Source organism: Cyanistes caeruleus, chromosome 1 (assembly GCF_971803275.1).
Source record: "Cyanistes caeruleus chromosome 1, bCyaCae1.hap1.1, whole genome shotgun sequence".
Taxonomy (NCBI): Eukaryota; Metazoa; Chordata; class Aves; order Passeriformes; family Paridae; genus Cyanistes; species Cyanistes caeruleus.
In genome coordinates, this window is record NC_141701.1 from 55830549 (window position 1) to 55849558 (window position 19010).

Genomic DNA, 19010 nt, shown 5'->3' on the forward strand with positions numbered 1-19010 from the left:
GCAAAGCAAATACATTTCATTAAAAAGAAAATAAAAAAATAAAAAATTGGTAGAAATTGATTCTACAATTAACCCTCAAATCATTAGCAAGACTTCTTTTCCAGTCATGGTACTCCTTATGTTTTAATAAAATTGCAAGTTAGCTACAATGTTAGCATGACAAGCAGCATTTGTGATTTAGTCCTACTTTTAATAAGAAAGCACAAGTTTGAAAAGAATACATTAAAATGCTGCAATATTATATGATTTCTTATTTAGGAATAGACTGCATGGTAACATTTGTTTTGAAAGTTAAAAGATCATATAAATATCCAAACTATCCAGAAATATGTATTTGTCAACAGGCAGAAGATATCAATGTTTTGGTATAACAAGATAATGCCACAGTTTAACAAAAGATGAATTTTGTTTTGCTATATACTACTGACAACTCCAAATTAGCACATATAGTTTTTCCCACTCAAAAATCACGAATCTAGATAATACAATTTTGAGAATTATAGTACCTATTTGGGTAAAATTAATACAATTTTAAAACTCATTCATAAACAAGCTCAATGTTTTTAAAAACTATTTATCCCTGAAGTAAGGGGCACTGAACCTTTCCAAACAATTTAGAAAACTAAGAAGGCTCTCATATATTTGATCTTTCAGTGCTAACAGAAGTCTAGAACACAAATCAACTGATGTAATAAATGAAAGGAACTATAAAAACTCTCAACAGAGGTTATCACCTCCTGAGTGTGTTAGGTAATCTGCTTTCCTTTTTAAGGACTGCAAAATATAGACTGAAGCCTATTCAGCAGGCTGTTCAGCAGTCTATTCAGCCTATTCCTGCTTCACCCTGAACTGCAGACAGATTGTTTATCTATCCTGTCAGAATTACTGCCATGAAGTTTTTCTGTATCATGTACAAAAAATTTTCCAAACGATGAAGCAGCTTGACTACAGTGTGTAGTGCCGTGCATTCTGTCTTTTGATTTCCACCAGCAGATCTTCCCGTTTTTTCTTATATACTCACATCTACAAGCCAAATATCATCTTTACGGTTTTCTTTAAACCTAGAAAGGGAAAGAAATGATATCAATAAATTATGTATTTGAAAATAAAATAGTGAAGTGCATGTGTAAAACAGGCAAAGTCTAAAAAAAGGTTAGGATAAAACCATAGATACACGTTTTGTTTCATTCTTTGAGCATGGAGAAACAGAGAGGATGCTTATTTTTTAGTAAAATTGCTCTGTACATGATACTACACACACAGCTATGCCTATTAGGTTTCTCTATTTCCTAAGACAAAAAAACAAACAAAACAAAACAAAAAAACCCCAAAAAACCCCCCAAAAAACAACAAAATAGAAAAACAGCAAGAAATAAGAACACACATCAAAACACAGAGAAGATATTTGATTAGCATGTGCTATCTAGGGGGAAGAAGTATTTTGCAATTGTCTTAGTTATATTAAATACAGTTGTTGTATTTTTATATATCAACTAATACAGACTCTTTGAGCATTGGTTTAAATTGTTAATCTCAGCTTTAGTAAATGTAAACTAACTAAATTATCTTTAATATTAATATGTGAAGCAACTTGAGCTCAACCTCCCTAAACATTCTACTATAGGTGTGTCAGTTTATAGTTCTATTAAAGTTGCACACAACCAAAAAACCAACTTAATGGAATAAAAATGGTCAAGTTATTGATAAAACTAAGCTTGATAAATCAGAGTTCTTTGGTACCTCCCAAAATGCTGCTTACGCATTTCACTGTTGTCACTACAATATGGATAACTGCATTAGTTAACTAGCTCTATGTAGATAATTAAATTAGCTAGAACTTTAACCTAAGGTTTACTTTTGTAAAAGACAGGCTTTGTAAAAGTGACTAGGACTGGGACTAAAGTCACACACTATAACATACACGATACAACATCCTTACTGCACCACTCTTCTTGCAAAATTAGATGCTTACATATAATTATACAGTAAGTGTGGATCTATACTCTAAGATCCAATTAATACAAGTTATAGCCCAACTTGTCAGTTTCCAATATGCAGCATGCCTATAAAATGGTTGAAAAGCAGTAGGCAAAATTTATTATATTTCTTTAAATTTTAATAGTCCATAATGGTCTTGACAAAATACAAAATACTAATGCTTACTGTTTGACAAAAATAAATCATGAATACAATCTAATTACAGTGCTGAATGTTCGAAACTTAGAACTGCAGCATTTCACTGGTAAATTCCAGCCTATTTTATTGATGGCACACCAAGGCTGCAATGCCTGTACAGCAGCAGGAAAAGTATTTGCAGAGACTTTGCTATGGAACTGCTAAAGGAAAGCAGCATTTTTAAGTCACAAAACTGCTTAGTTGACAACCTCACTAAAAATTCACCTCACCACCCTAAGCACTACAGGTCTAATGAGAGAACCAGCGAGAGCCCAGCATCTCCTGAGGACTCAAACTGAGCCTCAGCTAACTTTCAATTACAATGCCAAATACAAGTAATTGGCTATGATGCAAGAGGCAAAAAGTAGTTACTGAATCCTAAGATCTTAGGCCGTGCTTCAGTTTAGAATATCACTTTTTGTTTCGTATAAGAAGAATTTACAGTTAAATGTTCTCCTTCCTCTGCCACAATACAACTGTTATGGCAAATTGTAAAGAGCATTAAAGTACTGAGAAAGGTAGACCACAACCTTGGCAGCAGACAGAAAGAAAAGAGAAAAAGAATTAAACATCTGGAGGCTGAGCTTTCCAACAGTTTAATAAGCTTGACCTAAGATTGTATAAAAAATACTGTAGTTTTTATAATATAAAATTTCAATGTACTTCTCATCTAAGCACCTATTTAACCAACTTCCACAGAAACTAAAATCTGAAGTTTAACAAAACCCCAGCCATCAAACTCACTCTAGCATTGCTAAAGTCAATGTTTAAATTACTAGACAATATTGAGAAAGTTCAACACACTGCTGAAGAAATATAGAAATCTCTCTAAAAATGAACAATCAAACATTTTCTGAAGATGCTGTTTGTAGGCCCTATAAATATGCTTTCCAAACTCAAAATTTCAGTCTCTTTTTAACTGTCCTGTGCAATCCTCTGTCAGCTAACAGAAACACAATCACACTGGTGGAAAGGTGGTTATAAGTGTTGCATGTCCTTGAATCAAAATTATTTGTCTCAAACCCATACATCTTCCCAACTACATGATCAAATGCTGTCTCAGACCCCACTTAAACCAAGAACCCCACTCAAACCAAGCACTCCACTCAATCATGAACAGTTAAAAGAAACCAGCATGAGGCAAAACTGAACACCAAGGTCAGAATTCCAAGGGCCTCAGAACTACCCAGCAGCTCTGTCTATTCCTTGCTTCCCACTTGCACCATTTCTGATGCTTCTGAACCTGTTTTGAGCCACCCCACAGACAGAAAGACACTTCCTTTTTAAGTCAGGTTACTAATCTGCTTCATTATCACACTAGAACAAGTCCACACACATCACAAAATGAGTACTGACCTGAGGCAGCAAATCTGCTATCAGAGCAGCACAAGCCAAGAGGAACCACAACTCCTTTTGTGTATCCCTCCTGCAGCCCAGCTGGGCACCTTTGTCAGCTCTGCTACTTGTTTTCCTTTGTACTGTAATCTTAGAAAAGGGACCTGTGCCTTGTACTAGTCCACACTGTCTACAACCACTAAAATTCAAACAGAACACAAAGCTTTCAGCAACAGCAGAACATCCATAATGTTCAGGCATCTATAAAATGGAAAACTTGAAACTTCACCAGTCACTGCTCCCCAGTTTGGAGCAAAATTAAACTAAAATTTAAATTGTTCAAATTAAATTTAAATTAAATTTAAATTGTTTTCCTGACCTGTCTCACCACTTGTCAATCAGCTAAAAAAAATTCAAAAAATTCCCCACAAACCCTGTCCTGAACAATTCACCAATTCTTATTCTCAACTGCAAATACAGGCATCTGTATAGTTTTGTAATCAAAAAATCCAAGTGTTCTAAAATAAAATTTCCTTTTATCAGTTACTTACAGAAGTTATGTGACAATGTTTTAAAAACAAGCTTTGAAAATCAAGTCCAAACAGTTCCCATGCTTCACCAGACACTGCTGTGTCTCTCCTGAGAACTCCTTCCATATGTTCCCATCCCCTCACCCATAAAGCCACTATGCCTCATCTGATCTTATGATTAACAAGCAATATTGTAAAAATGTGACTGGTTTCCCGACAGTTTAGCTCTTTGATACAATTCATAGGGGATTGAACCCTCATGAAAACATCACCTTTAACTAGCTGAATTTATCCCAAGGTAATCATCTAATGCCAACTTCTCCTCCCCTGCCAGCTATTCTCCATATCTTCTCTTTCAACTCCAATAATTGTGCTGCTTTGTAACACTTGATATAAACCTGCTAATATGACAAAATACCCAAAAACATTTGGGTAATTTTATTGGGAAAGAGCAACTATGTACCTATCAAACTGCTACAGCAAACCAGTGCATCAACACTGACACTACACAGTCAAGTTCATGGCAGGACTACCCACTTCAACTCCTGCACAGTCTCAGCAATAATTCTGTTGTTAAGGCACATTTTTACACAAATATTACTGGCGCTTCCAGCAGCCATGAACTAGTCCTGCAGGCTTCTTCCTCTCTTCTGTTTCTGCCCGTGTGTGAATGCACTTCGACTTGTTCTCCCAAGCCTTTGGCTTCAAACTCTAATGAAGACCTTGGTTAAATGCAATCAGCTTTTATTTGGGGCAGGCACCAACATATCAATGTATTTACTCTACCAAAAAGAAAGAACAAGCAAGGAAGCCCAAGAACACTTCTGGCAACATCACCAGCTTTAAAGAAGCTGAAAAATTTCATTGCTTCTCAGCTTCATTAACTGAACCTCCTTAATAGGTGAGACTGAGGAGAGACCTCATGGGAGTCTACAACTTCCTCAAGTTGAAAAGCAGAGGTGCAGCAACTGAGCTCTTCTCTCTGGTGGCCAGTGACATACCCAAGAGAAAAGCATGAAGCTGTGTTGGTAAGGTGTAGGTTGAGTATCAGGAAAATATTTTTCTTCCAGTGGGTGGTTAGGGTCTGAGCAGGCTCCCCAGGGAAGTGGTCACAGCACCAAGCCCGACAGAGCTCAAGAAACATTTGGACAACCCTCTCAGGCACATGGTGTGACATTTTGGGAGTCTTATGCAGGGACAGGAACTGTACTTCAATGATCTTTGTGGGTCCCTTCCAACAGAGGATATTCTATATTTCAGGCCACCATTTTTCTGTCCTTCCTGCAATAAAACAGCCACAGTCTTTTCCAGTGTAGCTTTCTTGACAAGCACACTACGCACAATCTGGGGTCATGTTCCCCATAAGAAGACAGTATCTCGGCAATTAGGCAAGACACCCCAATACTTACGACTCATCTAGATCCTCCACAAAACCGGCACCTGAGGCCACCACATGTGCAAGCACTGCGAGGCAAAGGAAAAGCGTTTCATGAGTGATGTCCGAACCAACCCGGGGCTCTCACCCACACCAGCTGACGGGCTCCCTTCCCTCCCGGCTCCTCACGCCCCCAGCGCTTCCCTCCCCTCCTGTCTCCCCAGCTCTGCCCGCCTCCCAACCGCACCGCTTTTCCCCCCTCTGCCCTGCAGCCCAGCCCGGCGGAGCTGACGCCGCCCGCCCGTCACCTGCCGCCCAGAGGAGGCAGCGCTGCCGCCCGCCCGGCACCGCTGCCATGTTGACAGAGCCGCGGCACGGCCGGAAGGGGAAGCGCCGACCTCCCCCCACGGCGCAGGCGCGGAGCCGCGGGCTCGGGGCGGGCTCGGGGCGCAGCGGCGGCCGCGGCTCGGGCTGCGGGTTCTCCTTGCTGAGGGGCGGGAGGGAGGGAGGCAGGCGTGGCACCGCGGCACCGCGGCACGGTGATGGAACGCGGGGTGCAGGGACTCTGGCTTCTCCCCAGCGGGGAGAATCTCGTTCAGTTGAATCGGTGCTCTGCTTCTTTGGAAGAATAAGCTTCGTCCTCCCTGCACCTCCACGTGTGCCGCCTGTCGTGTTGCCGGCTGTCTGCCGTGGGTAGAGCTCAGCCCCTGTCCTGCTGCTGTATCAGCAGCCTTCCTTCAGCACGGGCTCGAAACTTGCTTACTTTAATGTCCGTGTCATTCCCTCCTTCTTTCAAACCTGTTACAGTCTTCCCTGCCTTCAGCTACAGTGTTTTTTCTATCAATTCAGATCTGCAGATCCTGGTAGGGCAAGTAGTCCTGCTTATTTAAAAACTTCAGTTAAAGCAGGTCTGGGATTGTTCAGCCTGGAAAAGACAGAGGAACCTTATTAATGTTTGTACATACCTGAAAGGGGTAGCAAATAGACCAAGGCTGGGCTTTGCCAGTGGTGCCCAGTGATAGGACAGAAGGGAATGGGCATAAAGTGAAACACAGGAGATTCTCTCAAAGCATGAGAAAACACTTCACTGCGAGGGTGATTTGAGTGCTCCCCACCAGCCTCCCACCTCAGAGATACTCATAAGCCAGCTGGACATGGTCCTGAAGAGCCGTCTCTAAATAGTCCTGCCTGAGCAGAGGGTTTGGACCAAATGGCTTACAGAGGTCCCTCCCGACCTCAATGACTCTGTGATCTATCCCATTTCAGTTTTGATTTCTGTAGTGTAAACTCTTATCCTTTCTCCCTATACTAGAATTACTCTCCTCGGCTGTACATGCAAATGTTTGAGATCTTTGTCGGAAAAGGATAGAATCTTTCCAGGGACCATCCAGTTCCTCTGAACTGTTTAAGCCTTTTTGTCTAATGATAGGATCTTTCATCCCTTTGAATAATGTCTACAAGCAGCAGACATTGAAGTTGCTTCATTTTTGGGCTGTTCTGCTTGTGTGTGCACACATGTGCTTGAACTTACGTGGATGTAGATACATGTTTTCTTGGCTACTCATTACCTTCCACGCTGGGAAATACCTGGTCTGTTCACTTAATGCTTTATGAGTATAGTCTGCTGGATTCATCAAATAATCCCCAGAGCTGTCCAAACCTTTGCAAAATCCAACTTCCATATCATAGGCTGAGAAATAGATCAAAGCCTGAGAGTATATACAATAGCTCACATTAGAATTCTAAAATATCTGTCTCTGGCCTATGGTAGATGTATTTTTTCCTTCTCATATTTTACTGAAGAATTTTGCAATATTAAGATTACTTCACTTTTTTTTTTTTTTTTTTTTTTTTTCCCTCCCCCCTCAACCTCCAGTGATGGGAGAACTAACAAGTTCCTGACATCTGCATTGGATAAACCGTGACAATTATTCACTGAATGCAGAGAATTTCTGTTCCACAGCATTTCACCTTCTGTTCAACACAGTTAGCTAAGTGGTGTCTGTATGCCTGACCAAATGAGAGATGGCATCTTTTTGATCCTAATCTAACTGCTGTCTAGACTGAGACAATGAAAACAATTTACTCCATCAATCCATTAGTAGAAAATCCATATGGGAGAAAATGGGCATAGCCAAGTAACTGTTAAATTAGTATAATCCTGTTCTCTTGCGCAGACAGTTCATGACTGGCTTTAAATAATTTTTAAAGGGAAATAAACACTTTATATAGCTTTGTAGAGATTTGAATGAAACTCTTTGTACACCCTCAAGGTTCTATTTATCAGCTTTGAATTCAATTCTTTTTGCAGGTAATGGAATATGATTGTTCTTACTTTTGCGTTTAGTGAGCTGAACCTGTCTCCTGAAAAAAACAAAACCTGTACAGTGTTCTTGAGCTATTTCATCTTGAAATTGAAGGAGTTGCTGTGTATTTACTTCTCTGTAACTAAATTTACATTCACATAGACAAGTCTATGCTGTATTTATTTATACAGTTTTTGCGGAAGCTTTACTGAGTAAAATCCATATAAAAGACAGTGCTTGCACTGCAGCCAAGTAAAAGTATCGTGGGAAAAGCATGTAACATGCAAACCAAATAAGCTGGATAATGATAGATGACATCCAGAGACATGTCAAGGGGTTTTTGTGTTTTTATTTTTTCTACTATGGACATTTTGTTTGAAGAAAATGCAGGATTAATGTATTTCTATTAATAGATTATTAAATTCAGTGGAGAATTTTGTGCAGAATAGGGATGATTTAGTATATGAACTGAACAGGAGATATGAACAGAAAAAAAAACAGTGAAGGGTGAGGAATAAAAAGCACAAAGAATAATGTTGAAATCCTGGGAGATACTGCAGGAAAAAGTGGGAATTATAGGGAAATTAGCAAACAATGAAACATTGGAAATTGAATATACAAGAGTTCAAAGACTCCTTCCAATCCATATTGTGTAGGATGATTTAATAGTCCTGCTGTCCCATTTTATTTCAAACCTGATAGATGGGGAATTTCAACAAAGACAAGAGCCAAGCTTTGCCTTGTGACCTTGCCTCGAAGGGGGATTTGCAGAGGAATCTTGCTGTTGCAGGATTTTCAGTCTGATCATGCAGGTTGTGCACTCTTCTTGCTCTGTATGAAGGGCATAGAAAAGAATTTGTATGTAACACTCACTGAATTATACAATGTAGACTTAGTTTTACTGGAATTTGTGAACTTCTGCTTGAAGAGAAATAATCCCTTTCAAATAATTGCCTGTCTAAGTTTCATTGACATTGTAAATGGAATATCTAGGTTGATTTCAATACACATTTGCATAAATGAAATACTTAGAAAATTAAAATTCTTTGTGCAAATCTGTGTTTTTATACAGTGGATAACATATCCATGACACCATATTAAAGAGACTTTGCTGGGGGAAGGGCCCAGGAAAACCAAAGGCAATGCAATACAAAGGGTAACTTAAAATGAGGCATGGGGGAAGCATATCTCGACACTACTTCTGTCCCTGTACTGACAGTGCTAAACTTGTGGCCTGTGAGCTTGATGTGACTCACCAGAACAGTTACAGAATCACAGAATGGTTTGGGTTGGAAGGGAACATCATCTAATTCCAACTCCCCTGCTCTGGGCAGAGACAGCTTCCATTAGACCAGGTTGCTCACAGCCCCCATCCAGCCTGGCCTTGAACACTGCCAGGGATGGAGCATCCACAGCTTCTCTGGGCTACATGTTCCATTGTCTCACTTCTGCCACAGTAAAGAATTTCTTCCCAATATCTAATCTAAGCCTGTCCTCTTTTAGTTTAAAGCCACCCCACCTTGTCCTGTCACTACAAACCCCTGTAAAAAGTCTCTCTCCAGCTCTCTTGTAGGTCTCCTTCAGGTACTGGAAGGTGCTATAAGGTCCCACTGGAGCCTTCTCCAGGCTGAACAACCCCATTTCTCTCAGCCTGTCTCCACAGGAGGTGTGCTCCAGGCCTACAAACATCTTTGTAGCCCAAAGGTTATTTTGGCTTATAACCTGCTCCTGATGCCTTCTTTCATTCCTGAGAACCATGAAAACAGCCAGTGTCTAAATCTAGTAAATTATTTGTTAGTGTCGATACACTCTCAGCCACCACCTTGCTAGGCCAAGTCAAGAGCACTTCAGGACATGTGTGTACTTCTTGCAGTGAATTAAGCCTGTTAGGAGTCTGATCCAAGCTTTTGTGTGTACACCCATTTTTTGGTCATCTCAGGCACATCCATCTCCTCCTTTGCCTTGGGAAAACATTCTATTTCTATTTGGCCAGAAAACTTGTGCATCCATTTTTTATGCTGTCCCTCAGAATTAAAAGAGCAAAAGCTGAGGTGCTTGGCTGTAGAGAACCTAAAATAACTCTAACATTCCCACACATGACTGAGGACTGTCTTAGTGTAAGTATTACATAAATTAATAATGTCTTCAGTCCTATCTCTATCACGCACATCAGCCAGTAGACTGAACTTATTTTCTAGCACTGAAAGAACCAAAGAGTCTCAATTCTAGCATTTTTTTTGATGGTAAATAGCAGAAAGTCACATTGATGATAAAGAGATGAAGACAGAAAAGAGCGTTAAGAAGACTCACAAAAATCACTAAAATTCACATTACAGATTTCCTTATTTTTGATCTTTCATTAACTCAACTAGTCTTTTTCATCAGTTCACTGAAAGAGTCGAACTCGATGATCGTTCTGCATCCCTTCCAATTGAGATGATTCTGTGACCTGTACCATGGCACCAATCCTCATGTCCCCCCATCAATCCTCTGCAAGGCTGCTGTGTACAGAACTCCAGCAGCCAGAGATGGCAGCTCTCCCTGTGACTCACCAGGCTCACACCCTGCCTTTCCCATGGGAGCCCTGGCCCTAACCGATCCCTCCCCACTGCACAGCGTGGCCACAGTTCCCCCAAGGCCAGGGCACCTCACTGCCCCTTCCAATGTCCTTGTCCTCTAGCCAGGGCCTCAGTGGTTCTGGAAGGGAAGGCATTAGCAGGCTCAAGCCTCTACCCTGGCTCAGTGCTGTTTCCCTGGCATTGCCAGGCAATGTTCAGGAGTTTTTGGTGTTCAGGAGTCAAGGCAAAAACAAGCCCTGTGGCAGAGGTGAGTAATGAAGCCTCCACCCTGGGCACACCTGTGCTGGCTCTGCCCATTGTACCCTGTGGTTGGTCTAGCTTGGGCCTCTAGGAGCCTTGGAAGGAACAGCCACAGCTCATCTTCTCCATTCTGCTGGCAAAGCAAGGCAAGGCAAGGCAAGGCGTGTTTTCCCCTGTTCCTGCTGACTGAGCTTTGCTGAAATGATATCCTGTCGTGAGACAGGCAGAGAGGAAGGAGGCACGTACGGGCTGTAGAGCACATAACTGCTTTATTGTGGGTAACCCCAGGAGTGACTCTGACCTTCAGCACTGGCTCTGAGTGGGACAGGACATTCACCATTAACATCAAGAGCCTATGAACAGATGAGGTGGGAAACAGAAGATGGGAAGGAAGGCATGGGCAGAATGACAAGGTGAAGAACAAAGTGAATTGCTGACAGTTTTGCTCTTTCCTCTCCTTCTTCTTTGCCACCAGATTTTTTGTACAAAACACTCTGGCCATGATCTCCCAGCCTACAGTATTTTAGGGAGGATGAGAGCTGTATTGAAGCCCAATGCAGGAGAGGAGGGTGCACAGATATTAACCCTGGCTAGTGATGTCTAACGGAGGACCAAAAGGGCTGTGGGTGTTCAGATTATGTACAAGTATGTGTGTATGTGGAAGGGAGGAATATAATGTGGGGAAAATTACCTGTACATAATTTCTTCTCAAAGAAACTGTAGCTTGTCTCTTCACTGTATCAAAACTTCTGTTACCTCTCAGCTCTTGCATATCCTATTTATATAGGAGCCTTACACCCTTCTTCTAGCATTGCTGCTTCTTATTTCCTGAAACACTGAACTTTGTCTTTTGGTACAGCTCAAAACTCAGTCCAATCTGTCACATACCAAAAAGAGAGACATGTCAGGGGCTTGTATGAGGATTTTTGAAAATCATTTTCTTATAACCCTTGGAAACTTGATGCAATGGATCCTTTCTCCTCACTTGCAGCACTTGGTACCTGTGCCATTGTAATCGCTCATGACCCTATGCTTTTGCCAAAAATTTACTTTAAGAAGAAGGGAGAGGAAAGAAAAGTCTGGGTTTTCTCTAGTGAATTCCTATGACTGTCCTTTAGGTAAGGAGACTGCAAAGTAGAAGGTTGTGTTCCTTACTTGCTAACAGCTTGAAGAGTGGGGAGTTTCAGTCTCTGTCTTTTTCACATTGATGTGAGAAGCTGCTAATCAGTTAAGAAATAGTTTGGTGGTACAGCATGTCACAGACACTGAGTAGACATCATTTGGCTGCTTTTTTTTTTTTTTTTTTTTTGGTCTGCACAACTCTTTTCCTTCAATACCCAGGGAAAAAATCCAATTATCCAATTTCGGTAGGTTCTGAACCAAGTCCTATCATATCACTTGCTAATAATACACTGCTCATTTATCTGTTTCAGAGGCTGATATACAAATATGATATACTGTACAGATTTTGAAAAGAGGTGGCATCCTTCAGCTTGTGATAAATCCTGTTTGGAAACAATGCATAGATAGCCTCAAAGGGAAGCTTGAAGAATGGGAAAAGGCAAGCACACACCTCCATAGCCTGTACAGCCCAAGAGAGGAAGCTGTGACCACTTGCAGCACCAGAACAAATAACACCATGATTGTGGGCCTGCAAGGAATCAGCTGAAGTATGCATAGGTCTCTGAAAAATATGCTTTTGTACTGTTTCATGTGAGCAACTACGCCCTGCCAGCGTGGTGCAGAGCACAGTACAGAGACTGGAATGCATCAGCTGTGTCAGATGTGAGGTCTGTGGACGTGAGGTGTCCTGCACAGCTCATCAGTGTGTCAGCACATCCTCCCATGCCTCTGCTGTCAGGATTTTTCCATTACCCTGAGTGCCTGAGCTCCATATTTCAACTTCAAGCTGACAGTGTCCCTGTTCTTGTAATTTACAGCTCTTGCCAGCACGTGGCACAAGAGACTGAAATGGACTGCCTTCCTAAAATGTTTGTACAGCTGCTGCCAAGTCTGTGCTTCAACACCATCAGGGTTGTATTCCATAATGAGGGAAAGTTCTCCAGATTTCTTATGGCACATTAGTGATGTTTCTTTACACACACACACAGAATGATTGCATATAGATCAGACTGTGTTTGGGTAATAGAAGGTATGGGGAAAAGGGCACTGAAATTCCACTTTTGCAAGCAACAGAGTGATTCAGGAACTCGTGCTCATGTAAAAAAGAGTAATTAACAAAAATCAGAATCTCATGGACAGAAATGACAGCTTTCCTGCAATTAAACAGGAACAGTTGGTGCCATATTGAATAAGGACTCATAAATGCATAAATACATTTATACAGTTGGGCATGCAGCTGTGAGAGAATGGAGGAGATTGCTGGCTGGGAACATTTTGGATGCATGTGTGTGAAGGGAAGGGCAAGCTGGGCCTTGCTCTGGTGAGGCAATACCCTGCTGAGCACACCCCATGTCCCTGGCTGGCAGTGGCCACCAATCCCTGGCACACTGGGAGTAATTTTCCACACCTGCCTCTGGAGCCCCCATCTAAACCCAGAGTGGCAAAGGCAAGGGAAAAGGAGGAAAAAAAGCAAAATAAGCAAAATGAGAGCTTGAACAGGAAAAAGAGGCATAGAGAAAGATGTAGGCGTGTTCTGATATGGACAAAATTTTAGAGCTAGGTTTGGTGTTTAGTAGTAACGCAGCCCTCACCAAGAACTTAAAATAAGTGAGGAAGAAAGAGAAGTCATGAAAAGCTGAGATGCTGTCTAATGAAGAAGGCAAACCAAGGAAGTTACACACTTTCTAATATTGAATCCAGTAACATCCTCAATTTTTTTGGTATTGAACCAGTATAATACAAAAAATACAAAACCAGTAATTTTTGGTTGTATTTTAATAATTGTTTGATATACATTTTACTTCGTTGTTTATTATTTAGTAAATATATTTGCTATTATATGAAATGTGTTAACATCAAAATTAAGTTTAAAAAGTGCTATTTCTGAACATCTAAACAAAGATTTTATACAAAAAGTTTTCCAGCTATTCATGGGCTTTTGCTGTTATGTGAAATCTGAGAAAGTGTAGAAAAATATGTTTCACTTTTACTAATAATCCAAGAATTAATTTACTAATTTCTAAATAAAAAGATATTCTGAAAGTATAGAAAAATATATTTTTTCTCTTTAATTAGGTAGAGGTATTCTGTACTTTTAGAATATTCACCTCCTTGGTATTTATTTGATATCAAATGGTTAAAATAGCAAAGCTCACAATTAAGAACTGCTGTCAAAGACATGTTAAGCAGGACGATAATTTAAATAAATATTACTCAAATAGCCTTTCACATGTATCAGACTGCAGCAAGGAAGGGGAAAGGAGGATATGTACTTTAATTTGAAAGTGATAAGTGCACATTTGTGAACAAATACTTCTTCTGTTGTTATATTTTTATGCACTTTTATAACTACATGCCACCTAAGGAGTGTTTGTGTTTAATACCAGTACTATCAAAAACAAGGTTATTAGTGATTTCATCATTCAGTATTATTTTGATAGAAATATGCAAATTTATGCTGCTATAAGAGTTTATATCAGTACTTTTTTTTTTTTTTTTTTTGGTACAAGAATAAGCTATACTGATATGTTGTATCTTCCCATAATGTATCTATGATTATGGGTTTGTAGCAGTATAACTTTATCAGTACCTAAGTCTGTGGCATAAAATGAACTAACCAGTAACATATTTGTTATAAATCATAATTAAATTCAAATTAGTGATAAACTTGTAGTGAGATAAATTAATTTCTAATTAGAAGAACAGACAATTACACATGATCTCGTGCACTTTGGAGATTTTTTAATGTGCTTTGCATAAGATTCCTTTCAGTTTTACAAGGCACAACATAAAGCACAATCTGAATTAAAAGCATCATTTTGAAGATGTTAATACTGCTGACACTGGCAGTAGGATTTGCCTGGTTGCATTAACATTTTACCTTTCCATGTAACCCTGGTTTCTAAAACAATTTGAACTGATCACAAGAGATTTTTTTTTGTTTGGAATTGTTTTGGGTTTTTTGGGTTTTGTTTGTTTGTTTTTCCCTTGTGTTTGTGTGTGTGTATACATGTTGAAGATTTAATTTTTTTAAAACTACTTTTTAGAATAATTTGCTTTTTTCATGTATTTTTATATACATTCCTTTTATTACAGAGACACCTGGTGGTCCTTGGGTGTATTTACAAAAGTAGTTTCCTTTTTTATGTCTGGATCTACTTTAAACTTTGCTTTATCATTTATAACATATCACTTATTTAGGATCTCCTATATTACAGGACTTTATAATCTCAAAATCAGTCTGAGAACACTTACACATTATCCAGTATGCACTAAGTATTGATTCTAATAGCTGATCATGGGTATTTTTCTTGATTCTTTCCTATCAGAGCTATAAGGAGGAGAGATTTGAGCATATTATTGACTAAGTGGTATAAAAATATATTTCTTAAAAAATTTAATTTTTTGGAATAGTGGGTAATTTGGTTTCATGTTTTGAGCATTCAGTTTGTGTTTTGTTTCTGATTTGTCTGTTCTAAGAGATTGAAATGAGGACCGAAATTTATGTTAGAATGAGTTTAATGTCTCAGTGTGTTAGTACATAAAGGAAATGGTTTCTACACTAGAAACACTGGCAAGAACAGGACTATGCTACTACAGAAGAGTTTTAATAGTACTTCATGCATACAGCAGTTTCTAAGTAATAGGCAATTACAGGTAATTACACAGTATAATAGGTAATTACATGGGATGCTGATGTTAGATCTCTTCTCACACCGCTCCCAGACTGTGAGGCAGCGTCGATCAGGTCCCGGAGCAATGCCTCTGGTGTTACAGCAGCTTCTCCCAGTTCCCATGGCTGTAGGTGCCCTGTCACAGCAGTCCTGGCATCCACCCACAGCAGGGCCCTCCTTGCACAGCTCCAGCAGCTTCCTGGCCTCCTTGTAATGAAGCTGGGCACGGCCACAAGCAGCTGCATTTAGGTGGACATGTGCTGTCATCCAGCCATGGCATTTGTAACCAGCAGCTAGGTTTGGATTTTAGGTAAAAAAACCCCTTCCATCCACTCTTTCCTCATAGGCATGTTCTGCAAAGTTTTGAGTGCTAGATATCTATATTTTAGTCATAGTGTTGTTGGTGGGAGTCAAACTGATTTTTTGGTGCTAAAACAAACACTATTCACTTCAATAAATACAAATAACATGGGAACATTCTTATCCAAATGTAGAATGTGCTTTTACAGCTTTTACCTTAGTGAAAAAAAAATTGCTGTTGTATTTTTGTTGGTAATTATCCTTGTGGGTTTTGTTTTTTTTTGTCATTCAACAGTTATCAGACCTGTGCCCATGATGTCATTTAATTAATGCAGTTTTTCTCTTTCTTTTTGTTTTTTTCTTTTAAAGAAAAGTTTACAGACACTTTGAAGTAATTTTTGCAATGCTTACATTTACACTTTAGTTGAGGAGTGGTTTTCACATCTGAATTTCTGTTCTGCTTAGTGCAGTGATTTTCAGTATGTTGCCACACTGTTTTGTTATAATTTGAAACTCTGAGAGAATAATTAATGCAAAAGAAATGTATGAAACTCTAGGGAGCAGTCCTCTGCAAGATTTGCATTTAGCTTTATTATACCTTAATTTTCACCCTTCTGCTGGCTGTCAGAATGCTTACCTATCACTGTAAGAACCAGAAAATATTCACAGATATATTCGGGAGATACAGAGGAAATATAAAGATTTATTCAACAGTATTTTCTTCCTAACTTGACCACATCTTTTTGTAGCAAAAATATTCAGCATATAGGAAGCAAGAACAAGAAAACAAAAGAAAATGTGCTTTACATTAATGTTAGTTAACGTAGACACTTAGCTGCTGGTATAATTTAAGTCAAAGCACATTAGTGATAGTGTGGTCAGATAAAATTAGAAGTATTCTCGGTGTGCAAATGTTACCTGGAAAATAAAAACCTTGCAGCTTGAGTCAGTACACAGACCAAAACTTTAAATTACACATGGAGAAAGTAATTAGTGAATTCTTGAGGACCCAATTCAGAGTGATTTAAACAAAGATTACCTGTACATCTTGATGACTTTTAGACCTGGCCTAGAAAACTGAATGCATGTATTTGCAAGTATTGCTTTTTTTTGACATGTAAAGATTATTGCAAACAAGTAATCCTTTTGAAATTCACGTCAAATTGTTTGGCGAGTTCTTCTTTAACTGATGGAACTGTGCAGAATCCAGGACTTGAGCAAGCTTCTGTTATTGTCACTCAATAAGGAAATGTCTCCCCATGCTAAGAAATTAATGACTTACATGCCTCATACACTCTGAACCCACATTAAATGTAAAGTTAAATTAGAATACACTTTCCCATTAGGTTTTTTTTTTCAGTTTTAAAAAATGCTTCATTATTTCTTTGAACTAGTAGAGTTATCTTTCCCCTTTCAGACTTTTCAGTTATTGTTGTAATGCAGTTAGGAAAAATGGTATGACCCAAAGAATGTACCCCCAAAAATGTAGAATTGCATGTTTCTTTCCCGTATCTTTTTCTCCCCAGCTCTCCTTATTGGTTGTGTGAATTCCCTCCACCCCTTTTCCCCTGTCTTCAAAAAGGACTGCTTATCGATACCTCTTCCTCTTTCCCTCCTGCTACCTCACTCCCTAGGATGCCAAGAAATAAAGCTGTAACTGCCACCTCAGCAAGGGAAGCCTTGTTTTTAGGTTCTTCTTTGATAAGCTAAACTATCTCCCCTGTCTCCCTGGCTGCTGCTGAGCGGACAGTAGTGGCAGAGAGTCAGGGGACATTAGAAATTATAGCAAGTTATATCTGTATTTGACATGATAGTGTTCCTAGAGCAAAGGTTCCCTGCTGATAACAGCTTTTCTCTGATATCCTGATGACTGTCTGGTTGGGTGATGTCATGTAAATGATGGAACTTGCATGTCAGAAAGCTGGAAATCTAAAAGTGGAGCAGGAGCCATCCTCTGCGTGACAGAAGTAAACATCTTCCAGCCTCTGTCTTCATGGAACACTCCATTTTCACACCTGATAGGCACAAAGTCTACCTGCACCTCCTTCATTGCTGTTAAGTTCTTGAAGCTGCAGGTGGAGTTGACCCAGGCGTTACAGGGTAAGTGACCATCATGTCCATCCACTTCTGGCACAGGGGCTCCTCCTGCCTGGCTACTGAGGAACATCCCTGTAATAGATTGCTATTGTTTGTTAATCAAATTTAATATGATTGCTAAATATAATAAGATTGCTAAAGCTGTTTTAGGAGCTAATACTGCAGAAATGCCTAACCACAAACATCCTGCTGTAAAAGCAAGAAACTGAAGCTGCAGAGAAGCTAAAAACCACAATATCCAGCTGCGCAAACAAGAATTAGAACATCTCTTTATTAGGAGGAAGGTTGCCTAACCAACGCCCATCACAAACCAAGGAAGACTACAAGCCTTCACCCCACGACCATCAGGAAGCAGAAGAAGACCCCCTAGCAGCAGGTGGCACAGGTGCTGATGCGATCCAGGAAGACACAGATGCAAGAACTATATAAAAAGGGAAAACTCCTCAGCCAAGCGCGCACCATGGGTGGAGATGCTGAGTGGAGCAGCATCACCCCCAGCCGTCCCAGCTAGCTGGCCTTTTGCTTGCTTAAACCGCTTGCTTAATTAATAAAATTTGCTTTCACAAATGATTATTTAAATTGTCCCTTTTATCTTGTCACGACAGTTTATAACAATCCCAGTGTGCCAAGACAGACAAGGTTCTCTGTCCCAGGCTGGTCCTTGGCACTGTCTCTATTGACCCTTTCTGTGACTAGGTTTGTGTCTCTGTGGGCTCTTGTTTATGGTTTCCTCTTTTATTCATTACTGAGTAAAGAATAGTCAATGTATTGAAGAGGTTTTTGATCAAATGATGATCTTAGTGAAACAGACACTCTCCCCTTTCCCATGACCTTACACTAAACTATTTCTCATTTTCTCTGATGCTGCACAGTCTGGTGACATCCTCCTGCAGACACTTTGCTTGGTCACAAGAGCAGGTAGGCAAGGAGCCCAGCTTGTCCCAGTCTCAGCTAGAAGGCCCAGGCATCCCTGAAGCCAAATCCCTGCAAAGCTGGAGCTCCTTTGGGAGCTCACCCTAGATCAAGGGCTCTGCTGTGCAGGATCAGTTCCTCCAGTGGAGTTTGGGAACTGTGCCCTATGGGATGTCACCACCACTGCTGAACACGGGAAGGCTCTTCTCAGCAGAGCATCTGTCCCCTCCTTTCAGTGCACCTTTCTGTACCAGCTGGTGCCTCCCCAGGCAGTGTCCTGTGTCTGATGGTGCTGCTCAGCAGCCACACCAGAGCAGATCTGTAACAGCTGCTCATGAGGCCAAGAAGCAAATGCACTGGTTATG

General features: G+C 40.1%; 1 protein-coding gene across 1 annotated transcript in view; it reads right to left on the reverse strand.

Annotated features, from left to right (window-relative positions):
• Positions 1–5870, reverse strand: part of TMX3 (thioredoxin related transmembrane protein 3) — a 29512-nt gene extending 23642 nt beyond the window's left edge. Inside the window, exons 1-3 of the mRNA XM_023921137.2 lie at positions 5724–5870; positions 5450–5504; positions 1022–1061 (exon numbers count right to left, since the gene is read on the reverse strand). Coding sequence (XP_023776905.2) covers positions 1022–1061; positions 5450–5504; positions 5724–5772 — 144 coding nt within the window. The 5' untranslated portion in view covers positions 5773–5870. The remainder of the gene's footprint in view (positions 1–1021; positions 1062–5449; positions 5505–5723) is intronic.
• Positions 5871–19010: the final 13140 nt, after the last annotated feature.